Source organism: Apteryx mantelli, chromosome 1, assembly GCF_036417845.1.
Source record: "Apteryx mantelli isolate bAptMan1 chromosome 1, bAptMan1.hap1, whole genome shotgun sequence".
NCBI classification, from domain to species: Eukaryota; Metazoa; Chordata; class Aves; order Apterygiformes; family Apterygidae; genus Apteryx; species Apteryx mantelli.
The window spans coordinates 67658454-67685626 of record NC_089978.1 but is presented as its reverse complement, the minus strand read 5'-3'; the positions used below and the strand labels follow the sequence as shown (position 1 = coordinate 67685626).

The 27173-nt window shown below is 40.4% G+C and overlaps 2 protein-coding genes across 2 annotated transcripts in view; one reads left to right on the top strand and one right to left on the bottom strand.

The window, feature by feature from the left end:
- SLC9A7 (solute carrier family 9 member A7) overlaps positions 1–17055 on the bottom strand; it is an 83696-nt gene extending 66641 nt beyond the window's left edge. Inside the window, exon 1 of the mRNA XM_067294117.1 lies at positions 16812–17055. Coding sequence (XP_067150218.1) covers positions 16812–17055 — 244 coding nt within the window. The remainder of the gene's footprint in view (positions 1–16811) is intronic.
- The window catches only part of CHST7 (carbohydrate sulfotransferase 7), a 132138-nt gene that overhangs the window by 80532 nt on the left and 24433 nt on the right, over positions 1–27173 (top strand). The gene's annotated exons all lie outside the window — the stretch shown is intronic.

Sequence of the window (27173 nt, the reverse complement as noted above, 5' to 3'; positions counted from 1 at the left end):
TAATGCTTTTTGCCAACCAAAATATATCACAACATACTGCCAACTGAACAAAATCCCAAGACAATCCATTCATTCATCAGCACTGGAGTTCATCATTCCTACTTATTCTTCATCCTCCACAGATGCAGTAATCCTTATGAATGCAGGCTTTCTTTAGATTGTGAACAGCAGCAATAGGGCCATAATGAAAATCCATCCAAAAAAAAAAAAAAATCAAGCTTTCAAAGTACGCACTGAAGATTTGCTGATTTGTACAATAGTCAGCCAAACAACATATATACTCTTTAAAACAGAATAAAAAAGGGAAAATGGTGAAAACTGAGTCAAAAAGTGTTGAAGCAGCATTCGATCATTCAGATGTTGTATTTGAAAAGCTGTAAAATGTTTCTGTGCAAGTGAAGTTACTCCACACCCTCCCTTCCAAAGAAGGCTACCTTTGCCCACTTCGTTGTATCTGCATATCAATGACTTACAGAAAGGAGGAATGATAAAAATAAAATGAGGTTACCAATTTGCTGAAATGCTGTTACAGTGCATTATGAAACATTGTGTTGCCTCTATGCAGCAAGTATGTTCATGTCAGCTCCTGACAATGATATGTTCTGAAGCCTTAGCAATTAAAGTAGTTCTTGAAAAAAAGAAAAACTGCTGCCTTTCCTTGCCTATTCACGAAAAGGAAAACCTCAAGAGAATTACTGCCCTAGTGAGCCTTCCCTTAGTAGCAGGCAAACCAACAGTACAGTACTTTTGCTGTAACCCAATTTGAAAAAAGAAGTTGCCTCCCAAATCCTAAAAAGAGATTACACAGTGGATGCAACCCAGTAAGTACACATTCATTGGATTATCTGCAATGCTTTTAATAAGACTATATCAATTTAAGCAAGAAAACTTGTTACGAAATAGGAACTGGTTAAGCAACAATAAATGGAAGATCAAATTGGATAGCTGCTCCTTACAGTTAAATGTTACTTAGCTATTAGACACACAAGTATAAATTACCAGTTTTGAGATCAGAGCTTATTATCATAAAGGAGGAAGTAGAAGATTTATACTACCATTTTCTTCTGGCATAAGTCATTGTAATATTTCAGCAGCAACAGTAGAATTTTGAGAAAAAGTACAATATTTTCATTGTTAGAATAATCTTTGAGGTTACTTAGATCCAAACGGTACAGGAGAAAATGTAGTTTTTTGGAAGTTATAAGAGCAAAGTAATGACAGAAAGGCATGCCCAATTACTCATTAAATGCTGACAGACTGAACTGCAAGATCGTTGGGAAAATGTTCATCAAATTGCAATCAGCAAAATTTTAGGACACAAATGTAGTGATTAAAGAAAAAAACAGTTAATATGACTAAGTACATGTAAAATACATTCAGAATCCATTATAATGATCGGGCTCTACTGAAAGATTCACTTCAAGCTCTAGGTTCAGCTTTGGTCACCGTCTGAGCAAAAGACCATTTATCTTGGCAGTCTAAGTGGATGATATATGATAACGTTTGACTACAAGTTAACAAATTGTGCCACACTTCCCCTGTCACTGTAGTAACTAAAAAAATCTTGCACTAAATTAAACAGAAATAAAGGATTGTGCAGATCTTATGTGATGAGTAAAACACACAATGCCTGATACTAAGACAGTCAAGGTGAACACTGAATATCTCACAAAAAAAACAAACACAAACCAACCCCACTGTTACTACACCAAAGTTTACTGCAGACATTCAGCAAAATCCAACTCCCCTTATAACTATTAGCTAGAAAAAAAAGCAGCAAGAAGCTATGGACAGATTACAGCACAGTTAAGGCATGCAAAGTCAAATCATGCTTAGAGCACTGTATGACCACTATGGGAGCAAGGAGCATACACAGCATTGACGGCACCACAGTGGAGGGCTCCACTTTCCCCGGATGAAAAAATGGAAGATGCTGGTGGAAATGATTAAGAGTAAAGGCAGAAACACAACTCAAGATCTAAGTTTAGTGGCAAATTTCCTGAACAGCCTTGAGTAAATCTTTTCTGTTTCGCACCTCAGTTCCTCAGTACTATTTTCCATCTTTAGGAGGCAAACATTGTTAAAGCTTTAAGATGCTTGAATACTGATAGGGCATTTCATGGAGATACAGATACACACACACTTTTTTTAAAGCACAACTTCTCTGAATTGTCAAATTATCATTCCCTTCACTTCATTACTTCATTGTGGACTTTCTCCTGGCTATAGACAGTGACTCAAAAAAAAGTCAGAGCAAAATGAATGCTAAATCTCAAGCAAAAAGCAGTTTAACTACTGAGAAAAGCAATTTTGTAAAACTGTTGTCCATACTCACAAGCCACTTCATTACATACCACACAAACAGGTATAAACTGTAGTGAGCAGAAATGAACCTTAGGTTTAAGCCAAATTTGATAAGTAGCAGTTGCCCAGCCATTACCCTGTTCCTCCTATCACACCATCTCTTCAGGTGTGCTAGGTGTGCCAAGCAGGGCAGGAGTATGAAGAAACAAGGAGCTGGCTAAACAGGCAAAAGCACCTTTATGAGCTGAGCTATACACTTGTGTTGGGTTTAGACATAGTACGCTTAAGAGTGCAACTGGCAGTCTTCTGTGAATTTATACAACATAAATCAACAGCATAAATCCTGATTCCACCGGAAGCTGCTGCCCCAGTTAAGTTCCTGGGGCAATGTTTTGTTCAGGATTTTCTATTATAACTTCAAAGAGTTGAGGTCACTGAAATGTGACCCATAGACTGGGTAAAAAGGTCTGCCAGACAGCACAGGAATATAGCATTGAAATCCCTAGACCACAATCACAGCATTTTTTTCCTTCCCAGAAGCTTCTATTTTTTCAGCCACTGTTTTGTCACTCAAAAACAAAACCACATTCATTTCCCCCCTTCATAGAAATTTCTGTCTTTCCACACAGTCTCTCAGCGCTTTTCAATAAACCTGACCGAGTCCCCTGCCTTCTCCTTAGCTAAATCTCCCTCTCCAGATAATGTTGAGCCAAGCATTTCTCCTTGGGGTATCCGTTGCCCTGTCAGTTTGTTCTGCAACTTCTTCCGGACAAGTCAGGTGAATTTTTCAGTATTGGCTGAACCTCTGCTCATTGAAGCTCACAATGAAACCGCTAGACCCTCAAGCATCTCAAATCCTAAATCATACGTAGATTTTAGTGGTCATCACAGCTACTTGACTAGCAGAACATGCTCTGAAAATACAATCTCCCAGCAGTAGCTCCAAATTTATGAAACAATATCAGTTTAAATTATGGTACAAAAGTAAGCTTTTGACAATTATTTTGAAAGTAAGATTATTTTCAAGCTTAATTTTCCTTAACTCTGATACCCAGCATTATGGAATGGAACTATGGAGGACGGCTCCTAACAGGAATCTAATCATACACAGCAAGGCCTTTCCAATCCTCTTTAACAGTCCCAGAAGACACTTTCTGACAGTACTAGTCTGCCTCTGGACCATTCCAAATTCCTGCTCCCTGTGCCGTACTTCTAAGAAATCCAGATTTGTCAAGTAGCTGTTATGTTTCAAGTTTCTCAACAGGTGCAAGGCAAATACAACATAGCAGGCAAATCACCTATAGCAAGAATTTTCAAATTTCAGAGTACGCAGAATGATTACTTAAGATGCATGAGAATGCCATTGATCATATCTTTATTTCAATATATGATTTAGATACCTTTCATATTTTCATACAACATATTCTCTCTTTATTATGTTTCAAAACAGTAGAAAAAAGGTACCAAAGTTTCTCTAGTTGACATGCTTTTCTGGTAAGATTAGAAAAATACCATCTCTACATTTAAAATGGTGTATTTACTACACTGAACAATCAAATACACTGCAAACAGTATTTTCTTTGCAAGTGAAGCATCAGAAAACTTTGTTTCTGTGTTCAGAGACAGAATATTACAAGGACAGGCTATTCTTGAAAGCAAGTAATTCAAATCTTAGGCATGCAAGTCATGAGAGTGCATCAATGTGGACCAAAAATGTGACCACTTCAAGGATCTCAGGGTCTGGAAAGCACCATCCAGATATTGTGTAATCTGGATTCTGGCACTTTGCCGTCATTGCAAAAATAGCCAGTTTTTGTTCTTAAGCATTGCCCTTTTCTGCAATTAAGGTTCCTGCAGATCTCCAAGGATTAAATCCCTTTATTCCACCAAAAGGGTATTTTTACAAATTCTTTGTAACCCAGTGTTTACAAATTGAGTTAATTTCCTCACTCATCACTCCAAGGAAGTGCAATAACATAATGTTGGTAATAAGCAGTAGTAAGTGGTCTGAGGTTTCTTCTTACAGCTGAGCAATTTGTACTTTACCCACCAGCCAAGGTTTTTCCAGTACCTTGCAGACTTGAAACCTTCTCTGGAATCAAAGGATTGAGAAATAGGTCTTTCTTTTGATACAGTGTATCAGCAAGTTAAATCATGTTAGTTTAATGCTTTTTAGAATTAATTTTTTCTAGAGGTAATTGTGTCTTTCCCTTTTTTCTACAAAAATATTGAATCACATAGCATGAATTAAAAAAAAAAAAAAGCAAAACAACAAAAAAAGTCCACAGAACCAGCGGGGGAAAGCTGAGAATAGATCAACAGGGCAAGAAAGTGTCTAGAAAAAAGTTATTTATTCATAACACTACAGCAAGAGCAATAAATTATTTTATGGTCCTTTGAGGCTAATATTTTGGGAAGGGGGTGGGGGGGAGAAATCAACATACCAAATAATAGATATCAGCAAGATATTTTCGTTTACATTTCTTTGTTTCATGCAGATACATGTTAAAACTAAATATGCAGTAATTATATTTAGTTACCTCTGCTTAGTAAGCAGATCATCAGTATGAAACCACTCACTAGCACTTCAGTCATGTCATGCTGGGGGGCGGAAGATATCCATGAATCTCAGAAACATAATAGTTAGGAGAATAGTCACTCATTGGGTTTTTGGAAACCCAAGAGATCTGTGCAGGTGTTCTAAAGAGACTGCTTCCCAGACAGTCACATTTGAGAGGAGCAGATTCCTTGAGAACTTAGTAAGCCAGAACTTCAGAGAAAAATTAAAACTCATGAAAATTGAATCTTTCTATTCATGTTCCTAAAGACTAAAGAACACGTCTGGGACTGAGCAGATAAACACATTTTTCTAACTTATATGAATGAGGTTTAAAGAAAGGTTAAAAGTTTCTGGAGATAAACTCTTCATAATCAAAGTATTTGCCAAGTTACATCTACTGCTGTGGAGAGATGAAAAGCAATAACGACTAGGCTAAGACATCCAAAGCTGTACTGGTACTCAGTTGCCTATATGAAAGTCTATTCCAGAGTTAAGGCTACTTCACTCAGACCATTATGTCTCCAAGATACTTACCTCCTTCAGAAAACTATTCACAGCAAACAGTGTCCAGGGGGAACATGCTTCCTGTAATAGGAAGATGCAGATAGGTATGCAGATAGATATGACAAGACCATATCTTTTATGCTGTGCAACAGGTGCGACTGCCAAAGCATAAAGCTTTAAGACAAGCTAAATGAGCAGAAATGCGTGCTTCAACTTCATGAACCAGAGAAGGACATTACAGCCGCCTTGCCAGACAAGCATGTGAAAGGCCATGTATACTCACCATACTCTCTGATCTTGATATACAAAGGCTATGTAAAATTCAACTAGAATACTGAAGAATACTCAAGAGGAAAGGCCGGATAGCACTTCCACAACTGGAATGAACCCCTATATAAGTTTTCTTCCTCCATGCTTATTCTAGTATTTTCTAGTCACTGCAGAACTCCAATTTAGTTAGTGATGCCAACTCCACCTCTCCAATGAATGTTCCTTCCACCTCATGTGGCATATCCCTCCTGTCTAGTTAAGGAGCCCTCTACATTTACCTCTTCAAACTCCTCCATTAAGTCCAACTTCTGGATGCTAAGTAGAAAGTTAGTTACTAAAACAGCAAAGCTAAGAGCCAGCTGGAATTAGTTGCTATCTCTGGCCAAGAACAACAAGTTTAAGTACTTATCTACAAGCAAACACAAAGAAAAATCATGAGTTTTATTGTCTTTCTCAACTACTTTGTTATCAATTTTATTGCCTATAAAAAGATAAGCAAAGACAATATCTATGAGGTAGAACCTAGCTAGGTCTTTGATTACTGCTATGTGAAACAAAGTCAACCCAGATCACTAACACAGATGAAGCCTCTACAAGCTAGTGCTTCTCCAAATGGTTTGGGGTTTTTTTTGTTTGTTTTTGTTTTTAAAAGCTTAACAGTGCAAAAAGGTAGAGTTTGTAATTCACCTATATATAGCCAGATCCCAAAAATGCAAGTAGTGGCTCTAGTTTTTAAATTACTTTTTCGTTCTTACTGAGTACATGGAACATCTAAATACATGATCTGCAGTCTCAGCATAGCTTCGGATAGGGGAAGTATTCAGCTCTATAGCAGAAGACTCCTATGTTTTGTAAAGTCCGTAAAACAAGTTCTCTAGCCACAGGAGAGGGTGGATTCTGGGGCTAAACACTGTCAGAGCTCGCTCGCAAAGAAGGCAATTTAAGGAAGAACAGTCAAGCTGTCTCATGGATAAGGGCAAGGAAACTATCCCAGAAGAAAGACTATTACACAACCATTAAGCACAGTGAAGACTGACAAGAAGGGAACACCAAACAGAGGATCATGCAGCAGTAAAACAACAGCAGAAATATCTATGACACACTTAACAAATCCTTCAGCAGTGAAAGGAAACTTGCATTTAAAGTGCTAAGTGGGAAAAATAATTTACTTCTCAGAGTAAGTGTAGAAACAGATGGCATCCATTCTAATGTGTTCAAAGAGTACAAATCAAAAGCTGGTCATATCCTCATGAGACACTTAATAGTAACGGAAAGATGTTATAACTGATGGTATTTTAAAACTCTCTTCCTCCAGTCTGTGAACACTTCCATGAGCCAGGTAGATTCAAAACAAACAACACATTGCACGAACGTTCAAAACAATGGCAAAGGTTAACAGTAGTTTCCATGTTTAACATAATTCTTGATTTAACAGGATTATATCCTAGCCTCAGTAACAATAAGAATCACAGTGTGTTGGCACTGAGCATGACATTCTGCAGTCAATACAGGGAAAAATCTCATGAGTCATCGGACACACAAGAAACTGTTTCACTTAAGGTAACTACTGATGTGAAGAGCCACATGTGCATACACCTTACATTCACACACACAGCCAGCACATTCAAGACTGTCATTTTATGCATAGACATAAGTTAACTGCATTTTAAAATACATTTATACTGTGCTCCTCCTTTATTTCCATACTTCTATTATTATTATTATTATTTATTTATTTTTAAGAATAGTCCCAAATTTCATAACGGAAGAGCAGAAGAACATGTAAAAGAACACTCACTTTAATTATTACTGAGGAGGGCTTTTTTTTATTTTTAAGTTTTAAAACATAAGTGAGAGGTGCAGATGTCTACACAGAGGCATGGCATTCAAAATAAGTGTGCTACATTATCTATTATTTCCAAAAAGGCAGCACATCAAGGTTTTCATCAAATTCACAGCTCTGCTGTACAAACTGCCCCCAAATGGGCTTATAAGGTAATAGAAGAGGAACTAGTAATATAGTCATTACATGCATTTAGAGTTTGCAGTGTGTGTTTCAGTGGTCCCCATTTGCCTTTAAACCACTTGCAACAGACCTATTTCAAATGCTGCAACAGAGGGAAATTTTGAAAAACCTGCAGGTAAAGGAAATGAGAGTCATGGAGAAACAGCCCAGACTCCTTGGTTAAAGCAGGAGCTGTACCGCTCCACTATCATGGTTTTATGGGCAGGACCCTCCAGTGGGACCAGAGCTGCTCCAACATACCCAGGCAATATAATTTAACATTCAGAGTGACAATGCAGCTAAGCCAACAAACACCTTCTGGCAGCAGTGTTGTACCTACCAGAGCTTTGCCAGGATAGGTCTGCCAGGTAAGGGTTTGATTCTTTTTCATGCTTTGCTCACACATACAGCCTTATCAAGAAAAAATCAGTTAAAATGCAGCCTTTGAAACTGGGCATGAAATACTGAAGCCAGGAGAGAAGAGAAACCATGAGCCTTCTCTGGCTAAGGGCACAGTTCATCTTCCTGAATTCTCTACTCTAATTGAAGGTGAGCCTCCAATTATTCTCCCCAATAAAAATCGACTTCTTCCATCATGGCTTTCAGGGGCCTGCAGGCATTTCCAGGGTAAAGTGAACTGTATGATTTCAGGGCATGAAGAAAAAGTGGTTTTATATCATTTCTCTTATTCCTTCACACTCAGTTAATTGCAGGCTGAAGTGCTTTTTAATGGAAAAAAAGGCCCTGTGTTTGAGCTAAATTACTCATCTTTGGTAGACAAACAGAAAAGATCCAATCTGCTGAGAGAAACTGTTTATTTCTTACAGCATTAGTAAAAGGAACTAAAGTGCTTAAGATAAAAATCTTCTAAAAAAATAATTGTTGAAAGGATTTGATACAAGCAGAGACACCACTTAGTCTAAGAGACTAAGAGAGAGATTTACATTCAATCTGAAATGGGGCTAAGCAATTAATCTTGAATCACAAATAAGGACTCCCTAAAACACTTTTTTTATTATTATTACAAGCTGGCATTTCTGGCCCTCCAAGTGAGAACAAGAGTCTTGAGTTAGATACCAAGGTGCTCTCTTGAATACACAGGAATAGTTCAGCAGCAGGGTTCACAGTAGTCAGCATGTGACTAATGAAAGAACATCCATGGTATATGGAAAGTGCTCAAGGGCTAGATAGAAAGTGCAAAATACTTTTAATTCCAGTCTAACGGTTCAAGATACATAGCTCTGGACTGCAGGAAGTCTATAACACATCACAGCTCTGAGACTGTCTTGATGCTTTTGTGGATGTTTTGTGGACTTGTGGTTCCTGCTTCAGATTCCTGGTTTCTAAATAAGTGGGAGGTGGTGGGTACTACCCCCTCTAACAAAGAAAGCATTTGTTTAGATACCAGGGTGGGGTGGGGAAATCTCTCTTTATCAGAAGCAAGAGAAAGGTTTCACTCCACCCTTTAAGACATTGTCTTGAACTACTCTACAAAGTAGTTTAGGAAGGGGAGCCAACTTTCAGTAGGAAGGACTGAAAAAAAGGGCCACCATGCACATTAAACATGAGGTTTGTGGGGACAGTGGACGCAAGCAAGGGGGAGCATAACTCTAGATAAATAATGACACTTTTCTGTCATAGGGAAGCATGCCTTCCCATCAGAGCTTCCAAAACTATCTCTGTATGTTGCAGGAAACCATCACAGCTTGGAGGCAAGGCCCTGAAGTGAGAGTTTGGGCCCTTCTGAGTCAGAGGCGAAGTGAACGCTCATTTCCACTCATACCAGCTTTGCCAACAGTAGGAGCTGGAAGCACACAGAACAGAAGTCTTTAAAGTTTCCACCTTTGCTAGTGAAGCCAAGAAACACAGAACCTGAGGCGGGAGTTTGTAGGTCACACTTCTGCACCTAAATGCTGCCCAAGACTGGCTGTGAACCTGAAGCACTTCTGAAACCACCCTGCTGTGTGCCCGATTACTTTGGGTAAAGGTGACTTCAGCGTTAAGATGCCCTAGTCTTTCTATAGCACAGCAAATAAGAAAGGTGTATAAAAGACACACTGCAAAAGAGGCCACAGCTCAAAGCAGTTCAGTCTAGCATGGATTTTTTATTAAATATCAGAAAGACCAGTATGTCTGAATTGCTCATTCTATTTTGAATAAGGCATAAACTAACACAGGATCGCTACCACACCTAGCAACTGGCATGTAATCCTGTTCCTACATAGATATTTTTGTTAACATGGCAAAGGAGAAGCTTCCTATTATCCTTCTATGATCATCCGTAAATCAAAAGCCTAACTTACCAAACGGAAAGGTGACAGCTAAAAACCTAGACATGTTCTGCCATACCCACCTTCTCCCAAAGATAAAGAAAACCACTATTACTAAGTAGGGCAGCACAGAGATGGGGATAATGTCTGCCCCTGAGAGGCAGTTGTGGGGATCTTTGAGCACCTGGAAAAGAGCTCTTCATGTTCATTTCTGATATATCTGGCTGGAAGGGGCTGGCACACAACTCTGGGAATGTAGTCATCTTTACCCAAAGAGATCAGAGGTCACAGCAGACAGTGCATTATTTATCTGCTGGACAACTGCTGCCACCACCCCCACACACTGCTTGTTCCAGCAGGCTCAGTAGTGCCAATGCAGCACAACTGAACAGTGATTACCTGTAGGACTTGACAGCTTTTATACATTACCCTCATCATTTCCTCTTCAGTCTTCTCATTTGCACTGAAGGGCAGAGGCTACTGAAGTTGCTGCAGAAGCTCTGTATTTGTGAAGGAACTCACTCCTTGTGTTAATGAGGAGTTAATGTTAATGCCCTTTTTAATGAGATTTCTTGGAGAACCTGTTTAGAGTTTATTTCTGATGACAAGGTGGAAGGGAAGGAAAAAAAAGAAGTGATTGCAAAAAATTTTCTAAAATGGACTAAGGAAAGTCTCAGCCCCCTACAGAGCTGAGACATCAGCAATGGTAACCCAGTGTGCTGCAGAAGACTCTCACTGTCTGACCCAAGAAACTTGTGCATCAGACATGATGTTACCTACCCTCAGTTCAACACACTCTTACCAATACAACCATGCACTGTGCAGACACACATGAACAGATGGCAGGCATGTGTGTGAAGGCAGGCACGTGTGAGCTCTGCAACATTACAGTACTGGCGTCTGTTTGTGGACACATTCTAATTCAGATGAGGGTTAAGCTATGTGGAAAGGAACACCTTCCCCTTCAGCATCCACCTGGTTCCTACGACAACAGTTTGGTGCTCTAGAGTATTAGAAGTTACTAGCTTTAAAAGCCAGTTATGTCACTAAAGGAATCCTCATACAGAGTAAACCCAGGGTTATCTTTTCCTCTCCTCTTCCCCCACATCAGTAAATCAGAAGGGTATTGTAGTACTAGCTTGATAGAACAAAACAAACAAAAAAGCAGAAGTTGACAACCATAAAAGTGAACTGATTTATACTGATGGCTATTAAGAATACTGGTGGGGGCCGGGGGGAAGCACCACTGTAAGGACTACAGCTAAATTGTACTCCACAGACATTTCTGAAACATTAGCAATATATAAGCTATTCAGATACCCTGTCTGAAGGGCAGATTTGAAACATACATAGGTTATTATCAGGGATATAGCATTTATTTTCAAATCTCTCTACCTTTATAAATTCCATCTGGTCTCAGGCCACAAAGCAGGCTTAAAGACAATATCTGCAATATAATTTGCATGTTGTAAGCAACCAAGAAATTGAGTAAGACTCACTTTGAAAGTCTGTAACCAAGGGATGAAAAAGAACATCCAGGAAGGACATGCAGGTTGCCAAAGAAAGGGCAGCTTTCTCAAAAATGGGTGCTTAGAGTTATGCTCCTAAATTTAATATTAGAATGCTTTCACGAAAGTGCCTTGTTAAACACCAACACCACCATTATTCTGATGACCATGACCTAATGCATCTCCATCTCTAGCACGTCTAGAGACTGAAGATATAACAGAGAGCACTGCAGTGATATGAGAAAAATAGGCGTCTTCTGTATTTACCTTGTGAATACAGGAACTTGTTTGATACACTCTGTATCAGACTAACTCTGAAACTTTTACCCTGAACATTTACCTCTGAGCTCTCATTTCTGTTTTCCTTAAGATAACTGGAATTTTATGTACCTCTTCATAAAGTATTTCTTTCTCTGTATGCAAGTCCAGTTTTGTTCTTATTTTTATCTGGATGGAGTGCAGCTTTCAAGAAAGAGTATAACAAATGACCTTGCTGCCTAGGCTGGCCTATGGGATATCAAGTAAGATTTTGATGGAATTGTTTAGGCAGCAGGTGACCTTTGAAATCAACGTGCTTGAGAATGGACAGTTACAAGCAACAGAAGTCTAAGCAGTGAAAACTGGGATAGCCAGCCTACAGTGCTAGAATGGGTGGCCCACAAGCAGTTCAATTATGGTCAACTAGGTACCTGGTATGATTGACACTATTAGTGTGCTGATGCATGGGTTGCCAACCATCCAAATTCCCTTTTATGAAGGAGGACAAACAAACATCCTAATGGAAGCGATACTGTTGGACCAGCTGGGACACATCTACATATCCGGAGAGCTGTTCCCCCAAAAAGCTGGGGAGCATCCCATCCTTAAACTCTTCCCAGAGCTCTCAAGGTGCACAGCCCATTTCCTGTAGCTCCCTGCCACATGGGAATGCTCCTAGGCAGCTAGACACAGGTAAGTTAGAGTTGCCTTACACAGCTGAACCTTTTCAGGAAAAACACAGGTCAGAACACTTTACCCTTGGGACTCAGACCAATGCGAAAAGTGAGCGCAAAGATCACTATCACAAGCTGGCCTACTTGCATCAGCAAAGTCTTGATTCCTTGATTGCTCCATATATACAACTTGCACTAGTAACACTAAGAGCAAGTAATACTGGAGCAGCTGCAGAAGGGTTGCCCCATTAAACTAACTATTACAGAGCAACACTTTGTAAAGAGTTTCAAGACCACAACTCAATTGTATTTAGCACTTCATAAGCCAAATGCATCTCTTCAAATAACCTATGCGTAATCATGGTGTAATGACATGATGCATAATCAGTTAAAATATGCATTGCAACTGCATCTAAAACTACAGGTTTAGCATATTTAAAGTTCAGAAAAGGCAAAGTCCCTTCCCCTTTCATACATGCAATTGTCAGATCCATACGTGCATTTGAGGGCTATGACTGTCAAATTGCTTAACTGAAAATAAAATTCTAAGCTGCACATCACAAAAAAGTAGCACTGTAAATTATTAAACGCTCACATAAACTTTAGAATATTTCACATCTTAGACATTTTTAGAAAAAGTTTAACTCATCAGAATCTATTACAGACAGGTAAGGTGTTACTGTCTCTTCAGAGACATTCACAACACAGGAAATGATAAACACAAAAAGACTATATAATGACTTCAACGACTTTTTAATCTTGAATCAAAGCAACCAGCATTATGAAGTTATATAAAACACAAGAAAGCTAGGCATGACAGTAGCCTTTGTTCTGCTGAGGACTGGGCAATTAGACCACCACTTTGAAACTGTGAGGCATGACAGACATCTCCCATCCAACTGACAACAGAAAGCATGCTTCCCAAAGTCTGGAAGAAATGCAAGCTTTGGCAGCACCAGGGGCATTTGGGCCATGGGTCTTTTTAGCTCAGTAAAAATACATGCTTTCTTTACCAGAGATGTGATCAAATCAACAGCAGAAGCACCATGAAAGCAGAACAGGATGTGCTTGTATCTAGATTCTGAGAAAAGCGAGAAATGTTGGTTAAAGCACTGGCTGGGAGTAACTCCTGCTCTCACAGTCTCAAGGTGGTGTTCTGCCACCTGATTTCTACTGTACCCAATGAAAGAGGTCTCAGTGCACATTACTGTAAGCAAACATGGCTAGATTAAGAACAAACAAACAAGAGCAAGCAATCTTCAAGACCTTTAGTTCTAAGTAGCTCAAGTCAAATGTGCCATGCTATTAGGTTTTGACCTAATACAAGCCTCTACAGATTAATCACTTTGAAACCAACTATTTTGGAGGGGGCTTGGGTGCAACAAGCCATTTTTTCTAGGTTATTTTCTCTACAATAAAAATTAACCCAGCATTTAAGTGCTAGCCTACTTCTCCTGTAAATGAAATCCATTTACTCAGGTAGCACAAAAACTGTTGTGATACAGAAACTGTGATTTTTCTGTGAGAGAAATCACATGCAAATGGGTATAAGTTCTAGAGACCTGAGCTTAAAACCACGTGAGAGTTAGCTAGCATGCAGAGTTTGGAGCCTATATCATTAACATACTGATTATTAAATGCATCTTTATGAGATCGCCTAGACACCTATCATCATAATCAGAACTCTTTCATGCTAGATACTTGTGTTCATAGGATTACAAACTCTTTGAATCAAGTATTGCCATAGGTTTCTGTGTAAATCAGACCAAATACACACATTTTAAATACATGTACATTTTGAAAAATGTGCATTTCTCAGATAGCGAGTTGTCAACAAATACAAACATTTCTCAGTTTAACCACTATCCATTAAATGACAAAGAAGGAAGAGGAGAAAACCCTATTTGAAGAATAAAACTTGGTTGTCAGAAACATAACAGACAGCTACTATGGCAGTTGCTATTGTTTTCTCTGCTCTAAAGGAAGCCCACAAAAATTTTTAAGTGAAGCCAGGCCCCAATGCAGCTTTATTGGCACGAGGACTAACAGTGTAAAAAAGGAACCGAACTCCCTGAACATGTTTCCACAGAGGCTTGCCATAACATGGCAAAAGTCAGTTTGGGATGGAGAGAAGCATGTCTTCTGGGATACTATAGGGACTCATTTAGACGGTGTAGGTATTGAGGAATGATCTGACGGTATTGCCCGTGGTGCAGAAAGAGCTATAATATAGTACCCCTTTTAATACAGAATTTCAGTACTTTTTCAATCAAATTAGGAATCTAGCATCCATTTCAAATATCAGGAACTGGATGTTACAGTAAAATCATTTGAGTTTAACATGAGGCAAGAGGAAAAATTTCATATTTTCTATTACAGCTCATCACAATGCATACCCAAATGTCCTTGATGTCCTGTTACGTATTTTACACACCTAAACCCCCTATAGTACCCAAGACTTCCCCTACAAAAAAGGTAAACCATCTAAATCACTGAAACATTTTTAAACATAAGTGAAATTTCTGAAGGTGACTAAATTGGGGCATTATCTAAACAACATTTTCAATACAACCTTACACTGTCTCTTCCAATTAGCATTTCTACAGTAATCTATCTCTCCTGAGCATTATTCAACTGCTAAGTATTATTATGATAGTGCATAATTTACTTTTTTATATATATAAAAATCCTTAGTTCATCAATTTTCAGCAAAAAGCATACATGAAATACACAGCAATGCAGCAAAGAGATCAGTGACTAAGAGCAAATTGGGGTGGTTTAAGAGAAACATCAGCAGAGGAAAATTCCACTGCTTTGCAAGCAATCACATAGCTCTCCAGAGCAGTAGTACTACTCCTCAGGGAGGAAACAGTTCTTTTTTTTTTTTTTCCCTTGAGTGCAGAATTTCCCATCAGTGGTTACCCAGAATATGCCTGACCCAAGCAATATTGAGTAGGTGTTTCACACTGTTCAGCAAGAACTGATCTAGCTAATGGAAGAGAAGCGCCCCGGCACTATGGCAGAAACCAATCACAGTCAGACAAATCATTTTTTAAATGGATGACTGCTTCTGATCAGAACTGTTTATGTTCTGTGTAACAAACTGCACACAAATACAATTGTATAAGTTCACAGCAGAGCACTGTATATACATCAATTCAGGCTCACCTGCAGTTCTCTGCACCAGTCATTAATAGTAACAGCACAGAGCACAGCTTATCTGAATTATCATCTCCACAGAAAGCAGGTGAGAACATATGTTCTGTTGAGACATTTATTTTCACTTTACACACGTTCATGGTGGGGGGGGGGTGCAAAGGACAAACTCGACTCAGTACAGTGGTTATTCAACCAAGTGGGCTCAAGACAAGTTTTGTGAGCTTTCCAGGCTATCTGGTTTCACAGCAATTAATTGGTAACCAGTAAACTCAGGCTGCCAGCGATAACAGAGTAGCAGCCTGCTGACAGCAAGACCTAGAGCATCAAAGTTTAAATATGCTCCTTTTTACAGAGTGCATGCCACAGCACAGCACAAACATTTGGATAATACGCCTCAGAATAATTATTGTGATGGCCTGCATGGTCCAGTACTTCAAATTGCTAAAAATATTTCTTAGCAAGCTAGCTTTCTAAAGCAGAGAGGTTCATTAAAGCGCTACATCTTTCAAGTACTAGGCACTCTAATGCCAGAGGATAATGGCAGATCATATTTTTGGACACGATCCTGTTTGTAGAGAAAACAGTTCACATTAGCTTTGCTATAGCATGCACAAAGTGGCAGACTGTATTATCCCCCCTCCCCCCCGCCCCCTGCCTTTGCCCTCTGGTCCAAGAAAAGATATTAGCAGGGGGAGAGGGGGGGAAGGGGCGACCATAAAGGTCAAGTACAAGCACCGATATTAAACTGCGTTTTACCCCTATTATCTATAGCACAGCTCCCTTTTCCCTTTCAGGGGTAAGGCCTGCTAGTGAACAGCCTCCTGCATGCTCTAAGGGGGAGTCACGCTGCAGCAGCGGAGCACCACACGCGCCTCGCTTGACACCAGCTTTCCTCAGAAATCGCGAATAAAGCAACATGCTCGAGGAGACACACTGGCGGGGGTGGGTGTGAGCAGCGAAGCCAGCCGGCCCCCGGCGGCGGCCGAGGACCCCCGACCGCCCCGCAGCCCCGCGCCCCCGAGGCAGCCCAGCTCCCGCCCCACCCGGGCCCGGCATCTGCGAGGGGACGGGGCGATGGCGCCTCCCCGGGGAGGAAGGGGCCCCCAGCCCCACGGCGCCGTGGCCCCGGAAGGTCGAAGCGCCTCTCAGGTGCGGCCGGGCGCCCGCGCCCAGGAGAGGAGGCGGCAGAGACGCGGGGCCGTTGGGCCGGGCCAGGCGGCGGCCGTTGGCGGAGCGCGGCGGCTGCGCGCGGGGCCGCGCCGCGGCACGGGGCGCCCGGCCGCCCCCCGCGGGACTCACCGTAGATCATGGCCAGGCCGGTCTCGTGGAGGAAGCGGACGCGGCGGTGCTTGAAGAGCCAGATGGTGAGGATGGTGAGGGTGAGGAGCAGGATGAAGGTGAGGAGGCTCACGCTGTCCTGCCGGTGGCTCTCCTCCGCCTCCTTCTCCGTGGCGATCTCCTCCATGGCGCTGCTGCTCCGCTCCGCCGCCCGCAGCCCGCCGGCTTCCAGCAGCAGCAGGAGCGGCAACACCGGCAGAGCCATGGCTGCGGCCGCCCACGGCTCCCCGGCCCGCGAGCACTGCCCTCCCGCCCGGCACGGAGGGAGGGAGGGAGGGAGCGGCCCCAGTGCGCAGGAACCCGCCGCCGCCTCCCCCGGTCGCTTAAAGGCGCAGCTCCGGCGCAGCGCGGCGACCGTTGGGCGCAGCGCGGCGACCGTTGGGGCGCGGCGACCCGCCTGTGGCGCTGGCGGGGGCTCCTCGGCCGGCGTGAGGCCGCGGCGCTGTGCCGCAGGATCAGCCCGCTTCTTCTGCGGTGCCCGGCGGGGCTGCCGGTTCCTGTCGCGACGCTGAGAAATGCCCTTGCAGGCACGGCGGAACTAATGAATTGCTGCTTTCCCTTGTGTTAACACAGCTTTTAATGGTGAAGTTCTGAGGGAAAAATGCTAAATAATAATCTCCACTGGGGAGGATTTAAATATCTCAGTCTGCCGGTGCTGGCAACAGAAGCCTCCACATGCAAAGGGATCACATTTTTATCTGGAAACTTATGCACCATTTCAGAGGCATTAGCAGCATTAAGGAATCGGTTTTATTCTCTCCAGGTCGCAAAACAAGCTGTTTAGTAACAACTGTACGGATGTGATGATACAAATAATCGTTCCAGAACCTGCTTTGTCATTTTCCATAATTGAGCTAGGTCATCAGCTAATTTTCTTTCTGAAACCTGGAAGGGAATAATGCAGGCACTGATCACTCTGGATCTCTATGAATTCTCAAAAGTTCTCGTAAAAGAGTTAGAAACACAGTCGTACTGAAAGTCAGGGATTCCTGAATGGCTCAAGTGTTTTCCCGTGTGTTTTTTTTACAGATATGGAAAATACAAATTGCTATCTTAGGATTTTTCCATCAAAATACATCTTACTGGAGATTTGGTTCTAGGAAGCAAGACAATTGTAGGAAACTAACAGAACTAGTCAGTATTTTTCATCTGAATTTTATTTTCCTGAAAAACAAGCATTTACCTAGTGTTTTTAGATCATCCGGATTTGGGGGAAGGAAAGAAAAGTCACTTTTTGCTTTTCAAAAACAAACCAAAATCAAAACTTTCTCCTTTAACTTTTTTCTTTAATGACTGGGAAACCTTCTTTAAAAAAAGGGGGGGAAAAAACATCAAAACCCAGGGAATTCCAAGTAATCCAAATATGGGGGGGGTTTACAAAAAGCTGTAAAATTCGGGTATTTTTTTGATCAGCCTCAACAGGAGCTCTGGAGCACAGTTTGACTTTGGCTACAGTCTCTCATTTTCCAGTGGTGGTGTGAGCAGTGTTCACACGTGTGCTTCTGTGGCATTTCTCACAGCTTTATTATTTTCAATCACAACTTCTAACAGTTGTATTCTAGCCATTTTGCATAAAAAAGAAAGCAGAAAACCTTTGGTCACGTGTTTAATTAGTTCTAAAGCTGATCCTATCTCCTTTAGTGCTGTCTTCTTAATGTTACTGCATAGTCATTTGTGTAGATATTAATTGGGGTGTTTTCTAGTTACAAGAGTCTCTTTTCCAGCTTTCTCTCCTCCTGCTAGTGAATTCAGATTTTTTTTTATCGCATATGCTTTGTTTAGGAGAGTCAAAATATATTGAAAGAAATCTAATTTGAAAAATATAGGGGGATGAGAATTGCAAAGTTTATGTCTTCTCAACATTTGGTTTTGGTTTGAGGCATTATTCTATATAAGGTATTTATAGTTCATCAATAATCTTGAATATCTCCTCTTAGTCTTTTTCCCTTCTCATTTCCTTTATACTCCAGCTGCCACCATTTGGAAGGTCTTCAAGTCATATTAGCTTTGATACATATTACGTCCTGTTTCAAAACACAACTTCACCTAGAGCTTACATAGCCTTTTTAGAAACATTTCAAGATACCACCTATTTAAATCAACATTTTTATTTATATGCAGTCCTTTAAAATGTAATTTATGCAAACTGCTGAACAGCCTTCAAACTCCAGGATAATTACATACAATTACCTGTAAATATTTGTGCAGTAGTGAAAGTTTGCTTTCATAGTGCCGTCATTTGTAAACCTTTTAGGGATGAAAAGCATTAATTTGCACTAAAGACCTAGCTCTTAAACCTCCATGAATCATTAAAAATTACTGCCTCCAGACTGTCTTATGTTGAATCTCATGTTCAAAATGAACATTTCTGGTACACTGACAGCCTTATACTTTGAAATCTTTAGGACATAATCTTCAGACCTCACATCAGACTACAGGCATGCAATACAGTGATAAGTATGTGTAATGCTGATAAAGCTGTAAAATGAAAACTGAACAGCAATAGTAGTCTTTCTACTCTTTTCTTTATCATGTGCTGGATAGTGCTGAGTGGAGTCTGTTTCTAAATGTATGCAAGCTCTTTTTTAAGAAAACAATTTATATGTATGTTGCAATTTCAGCTGCCTCTCGGCTGAGCTGCAAACTGTCAGGTTTGGAAGTTTCTTTCTGCAAAATTTTCCACCAATAACTCAGGTTTTATCCTTCAGCATCCACATAGGTCATTATACATTATGCCTCCCACTCTCCAGGCAAAAATGAGTATTATCTAGGCAATTTTTAAAATAATTAAGTGTAATAGCCAAGTTTTACATTTTCTTATCCAACTATGTTGTCTGTGGAGGGAAATATTCATCAGTAGTATGGCATGCTACCCATTAGTGTGACCTTTAAACCTCCGTATTCCCCTTTTTGGTGGGCTTTGACTGCTACATTGCACTTGTAGCCTCTGCACAAGTGTTGTCTTATCACCGGAACACCTCCATTGAAGTCAATACATGCGTAGGTACTGTTCCAAATTACTTTTATTGAATAAAAGATTTATATTCACCACTGTTGCATATAAAATCTGGTACAAGCATCCTTACCTGGCACTACGTGGAAGTGACTAAATCACATATACAAATTGGTAGTGGGAATATGATTGTTTCTGTCCATTTAGGAGGTCAAAGTTTAATCATGATGTAATTAAGGTCTCCCCATACAACTCTGTGCTTTGTCTAATGTATTATTGCCAGGGGATTTAATACATGCTTGCCAACACACTATGTTTGGTCCCTGCAGGCCTGCACCACTGATTGGTACCCTGGTCCATGAATAGCACAGTAGAATCAGTTATCAAGATTAAAAAAAGTGGTGTCAGGCAGAGCTTATCTATACACCACTGTAAACCAGGCTGCATCCTTATAAAAGAGCTGTGTTCACACTGGTCAGTTCCTTACAGCAGTGTAGCTAGCAGATTGCTGTGTTATTTTCAGTCCATTAGGCACATCCACAATTTCACCTTGAGGTAAGCTTCTTCACTGTAATGTTTCTGCAGTTACAGTTGTGCTCCAAACTTTTTTTTTTGGCAGATCTCCAGCTGCCTTCCTATGCTCATGCTGTTTGCACGCAGCTGTCTTTGTGTTCTCTACTACTTGGTGGTACCGGGATGTTTCCTCTTTTTAAAGTCACCACAAAGACAGGCTCTGTACTTTTATGTTCCAAAAGTCAGCCTGCCCACTTGGCAAAACTGTTATTTTGTTCTGCTTTGTTCCTACTTGTTATATTTTTAACTGGCCCCAGGTGGAGGCTCGCTGTTGGAGAGGCCAAGCTGCAGGATCCTTGGGTTCCAGTGGCAGAGGCAAGGATGTGCTTAGGGAAATTTAAGACAGTGCCAAGTAAGATCACAACAGAGGCATCAGAGACTTAAAACTAAAGCTATGAGATGGCATTTAAAGGTAGCAAAGGACAAGATCTAGTCATTAAACAAACTTCAGCAATATAGGAAGGGATTCAGGAGGATTTGGGTATTAAAAGCTAATAAATATGTGTATTTGCATGCAGCCAATGCACAAAGGGATATTAAGAACTGTGTACCTGATACCTTCTTTCAAGAGTTCTTTTATACACAGGATTCTGACCAGAACATCATAGAGAGAGACACAGAGCAGCCCACCCCACCTTCATCCACGATGCAGGAACAAGTTGATTAGCAAGACAAATTAACCTTGCAGCAGCTAGCATGTTAGCCACTGCCCTTACCTCCTCCCTTTCTTTCTCTTTTATTCCCACTTAAGTCAAAACCTCCTGTCACTGCGTTTTCAAAACGGAAACCCATTTTGAACCTATTGCCAACTCTGGCAATAGCTGGCTTGCCTTGTGGGCTACCCTCCTGTGTCAGCACAGAACATCCCAACGTCCTTTGATCCCAGAAAACATGCCTCATTGCAGACGTGTTTAAAGACAACTAAGTGTTCTGCAATTAAATTCCAAAGAACATGTCGTATTTTGATTCAAAAAGGAATTTGTTTGATTCTCCAGTTTGCTGCAAGAGCTAACAATAGTCATGGATTTCTGTATATCAGTGAAAATCTCAAAACTGCCTTTTTTTGCCAGTGCAAATGTAGAAATCAACATTTGCCTGTCCAATAAACAAAAGTCTAGCTACAATAAAAGCTGTTCAGTGCTATTTGCAAGGTACAAATATTGTTACTCCCAATACAGCTACATCTCAGCTTTTATAGCACAGTAAACTTTAAAAGTGCCTGAGGGGGATACAACTGAAAATTTTAGCAACAGAAGGATGCTCTGCTATCTCCCTCAGGCCCAAATAGTTTGCTTTCTGCTTCTAGATGTATGTAACTTCAGGAGGTAGTGTTCTACTAGGAACAAAGCAGGTTTCCCCTTATTCCTCATAGGAAGGTAGTTCATTAACCTTTGGCAGTGCAAATCGTGGTTATGGCTTTCAATGTTAGAATTGCTTAAAGAAGTGATCAGTGATCACTGGTCTGCTCTCATCACTCCCCACCACATCCCCCATAATATTGAAACTAGTGAATATCCTAGCACCAGGGCTCGTCTGGTACAAGAAGGATCTGAAAGGACTCTGGAAAAGAGCAAATGAGCCTTGTTTGAGACATGTGGATTATAATTTGACCTCCTTTTGTGCAAAATAAGTCTTGTCTAGCTCTATGAGGCTAGAACATCCAAATTGCAAACACGCAAAAGCATGTTCTGTGCTGTCAACTGTCAGCTGGCCACTACCAGAAACAACATCTATGAACTGGGAAGGTTTCTTAAGATGCAGTTCTAAAGCACAAAGGAAGTAAGGTGGGGAAAAACGTGGGTACAGTGTTGTGGCATCCAAGTTTTGGTATAAAATATTTCTATTTTATATTTGTGCGGTTTTATCAAATCTTTTGACAAAGCTGCTTGGAAAAGCCTGCTGTTTTGTTCTTCATAGAGAAACAGAAAATCAAAATGATGTTTGATTAAATCTTGATTACACTTAGTATGCCATGCCTGTAGGCATTGTATAGGTTGGAAAGTGAATCTTCATAACTAAAGTTATGTGAAGTATCTTGGCTTCACCTGAAGGCAGCACAAAGGCACAGCTAGACATACAAAAGAAAAAGAATATATCTAGTTTGGGAACCTATATCTGAATCTATTTATTCCAGTTCTTGTTCTGGAAAAAATCAGGAAACTTCTAGTTACTTCTACAAGAAAACAAGCTCCCCTATAAATATTAGCTTGTAAAACATCCTCTTAGGAACAGTCTTGGGTGATAAATGGCTCCATCATGCTGTACATTGTGCTCTGCAATTCCGGAAGATGCCTGGGAGCTTGGTAAGAAGTTGTAACTTGCCTGCTATGTTTCCTTAGGCTCTCTTTCTGCTTAAAATGCTGAATTATTAACAATATACTAATACAGTCAATTTGTATAATCTAAATGATCTCGTACATAGATAATAAACTACTCACTAACAGATTGACATAATGTCAGTTAACTGGCCAGTGATATCTAGCTCAGTAACAGTACTTATCTCCAGTGTTTCCAAGACTGGCAAAAGTCTAAGAGGATGGCACTTCAAAACAATGAAGACAATTTCATTGTAAATTTTTACTACTGTGGAAACTAAACAACTGAATGGCTATTATTCATCTCATCTTACAGGGTCTGACAAATCATGTAGGAAATTTGGAGACATATTTTTAAAAAGGCTACACACGCAGCAAATTCCCCACAGCTTGGGAAAAGCTTGAATTAAGGAGATCAAAGGGGCTGCCTAGCTCAAAGACAATGACCAAATACAAATTCAGAATAAGATCAGGTAATAGTAATACTGGGAGCTGGTTGATCTTTTCCAAGAATAAGCAGACTTGGGCTGGTGAGGGCAGTGGCATTGCACAAGTATTAGTGTGCCTGATGGACCCTGACTAGTACCAGTGGCAAGCTCTAAGGGAAAACACGCTGGATCCAACAGTTGAGCCCTCTCACACCAGCTCTGTGTCTACCAAAATTAATGACTACAGTGGGGCTGGGTCAACCTGTGACAGAATCTGAAGTCTGACAACTCCCTAAAAGCATGCCTATTCAACACAGAGCTGGACGTGGATGATACAGATAGGGATGTTTTTATTTGGTTTACTGCTAGGTTACTGGCCAAAGGTACAGAGGGGAAAGAGAGACACCAAAAAGGTTTAAATCAAAAGACAGAGAGCAGTTGTGGACTGCTTCAGGATGCAGTCAATATTATCTCGAGCTCTACGCCCAAGTTAGGAACAGTCCAAGTTAGATGTCTTACAGGAATCAACATCACAGTAGTCAGGTCAGACACAAGTCACCATTTTTGCTATGGTAATGAAGCATTTGATGTTATACTGGATTGCCTTTCCTTATTTATTTCTTATTCTAGGAGGTAGGATATTTCATTCTTAAAGAGGCTTTTAATGCTAATCTTATTTGCATATGTTCCATGTCTCATCCTTCCCCATTTGTATACTCTTCAAGATATATTTCAAGTTTGGGCAATAGAAGAGATAGGGCAGTTTATTGTGTCATAGGTTGTTATATGCATACAAAGCAGCAATGTTTAGCAGGCCAAAGCTATGTCTGCAAATACAGTTAGTACGAATATATCTACTAGATGTGGAATATTTGAGGACTTTTCAAAAGCTGCTTAGATAATAAGTACACTGCATGACCTCCAGTGGTATTAAGCCCAAGGCACTGTCAAAGTTACTCATAGCAATCTGGTACAATGGGGAAAAAGTCAAGGTTACAGAGACACTATCACATATGTGGTAGTTCTATTCTACTGTATCCCACCTCAGTGTCAGGTTTGTTCTGGCCCAGATTTTGTCCCACTGCCAGGATAACTTTCAGGAGAGTTTTTAGTTCAGCAGGAATCCCAAACACTCTCAGCAGAGCAAACGTCTTTCAGTTATGTCTTTACTGTCAACTAATTCCACATGGTCATTAATCCTCCCTGCTATTGTCTTCCTGGAGAAAAATATGGAACATAGCAGCACCAGTGCAGAAAGGAATGACTATAAGTACCAGGAGGGAAAATCTACAATGTCTACTCTCCAGTGACTCAGAAAGTTAAAGAGGTGTAAGTTCTACTTCTGACCTCAACAGAAGAATAATGATCTGGATTTTGTGGGTCCTATCTTCTGGAAGAGGTGAAGCAGTCATTATTAACATCCCCTTGGGGGGGTCCAGAGTTCCCACAGCAAAAGAAGGAGGCTAGGAATGACCTGCTGCTTGAAGTATGGGCCTTTGCCAGGAGGGGGAGGCAGGAGTAGGGCTGCCAGAAAGTGGCTACTGGCACAAAGACGTGGTGGAAATGGAAGCAAACACAGCAACAGAAAACAGTGAACATGACTGTGTGATTAGGAGACAACACTTTCTTACAAGACTGCCAGGAGAAGATCAACATTATCACAGGGAGTTGTTGGTGCAGTTGCTTGGCAGGATAGCAAGCAGATCACGGGCCACCTGGAGACAGCTGAGTTATGTTCTTCAGATGTTCTGGGCCTGTTCCCATGGTTCCCTGTCTCATCTATCATATTCTTCAGCCTCTGAGCCACGCTGAGTGTGCAGTGAGTCAGTCCCCAACAGCCCATCAGCAGAAAGCATTTCAGTGCTCTACCACAACAGGGAGAGGTACATAGACAATTTGACAAAGTGCAATTGCACTATATGGAAGACATATTTTGTTTTATTTGCATATAAGTTTGGTTTCACTCACATTCTGGGGTTTGGGGGCTTTCTCTTGTATGCTTCCTTTACATTTCATGGCAGCTGATTGCTTTCTTGCTGTTTTCTAATATACTGTTTGCTGTTTAGTCCTTTGGTGTGTAAATAGGTGTGGGATAAAGAGAGAGAGGAACTTCAAAGCAAATTATTTAAAAAGGAAATCAGTTTAATTAGGCAATATACAAAATTGGTCACTCTCCAGTTTAATTATTACACAAAATTAATGTTATGTTTGCCTTATGTTACAGAACGATTTAAAATGACAACTCTTCTCATATGCCCAAATAAAACTTTTAATGGGTTTCTTTCAAAGTACGATCCACAGTTATTTATGCATCCTATTTGTCTATTTAAATGTACATCACCTTCATAATTAACAATTCATTGTGAGTATAATTCAGACAGCTGTTTAAAGTTCAGTTGTTATAGTGGGCATCTCTTTAATGTATGTGTAAACTGATTAGGCTCAGCTGTTTGTCAAATGTAAGTAAGTTCTTTATGACATGCACTGTGTGATTTCATTTATGCATAACACTTACTACATACATGGTACTTCTGGAAATAAACTATCAGTGATAAACAGTTCCTCATAAAAAGTGAGATTCACTTAAAGCAGCTTTAGAAATTCAGCTTTGACCAGCTAAAATTTTGATTTCTAAATCTGAGTTCATCACCCCGGGCTGACTTTATAGCTCAAAGAAAAGCAGAGAGCTGCAGTAGGTCAGATTAACTACCCTCTGAAAGTGCTTATCTGAGAAGGAGATGAATTGCCATCCCAAAGTTCTTCTCCACTGGCTATAAAGTATTCTTTAGGTGACAAACTCAGACTTATATGTCTAACTATTAGGCATTCTATTTTAGGGCTAAGGAAAGCTATCCACAGATCTAGTTTGTTTGGAGGCAGAGGATCCCAGTAAGCCCTAGAGTCTCCAAAAGAAAGGGTCTTATTGGTAGCTCACCTGTACCGAAAATGTGCAGTCTCTTACAGTAGGGCAGAGGCAGATTTTTCCTCATCTGATTGAAATCAGAGACAATTAACAGGCTGTTTTGTTGGGAATATATATCCCACTGATAAGGTCGGAAAGTGAGCAAAGTGTAAGTCCCAAACTGAGCAATCCTTATTGGACTTCGGTTCATCTATTTTTTTTTTTGTCCTGATGCCTCTCTCACTCAAGATAATTTACAGATATTGCTGCAGCTTGAATATTTTCTGAATTCCTAGAAAGAGAGGGACTGAAATACATCAAAACAGCACAGGGTTGAATGAGTATAGACTTCATTTGCATTAGCTCAAAGACATTGCCCATTTTCCAATAGCTCATCAAGCAGCTCGGGACCAGCTTCTTATCATATGATTGTGCTTCTCCTCTTTTGACCTTTAAGACAAGATCAATTGGCCCAAAATATATGTAGGCTCCATGTAGTACATACACCTGTATATGATCACAGAATTGCCTTAGAATATCAGTTTACAGTATTAAAATCTGTATTTCTACCTACCTGGACTGAGAGAAAGGTCCTTCTACATGTCAGATTTATCTAACTCATACCTCCCTCTGGTAAATGATTCTATTCTGCAGGAGAAAGTGTCTTTCATTCCACCTCATTTCCTCAAAATAAGAACATTTAGTTTACTAATTTCTATACTGAACACTTTTGCTCCTTAAGCACCAATTACACATTTTGAAAACAAGAGTCTTAGTACAACAAGTCTTCCTAGTATGCAAGAAACTTTAGAGTTTAAATTCTTCCAACTAATAATTACTTTGATATTTTTCTTTCCATCTTCTGCCTTCAAAAAGTCCCTTACTATTTTGTATTATCAACAGTTTGACTAATTTATTCCTAAGGGTTTCAAGGTGATGTAGCAGTATTTACAAAAACAGTATGTAGAATGTGTATTACCTACTCTACCGATAGAAAGAAAGATGAAAAAAGCAAAAAAAAAGGAATCCCATAGTTGTTTACTTTCATGGTCTTTAATGCTCTTTAATTGTTTACTTTTGGTTTCAGGCTGATTTTGCTATCGGTAGGCATTGACACCTATCGACATCAGTACCTCTCGATATTCAGAGGCA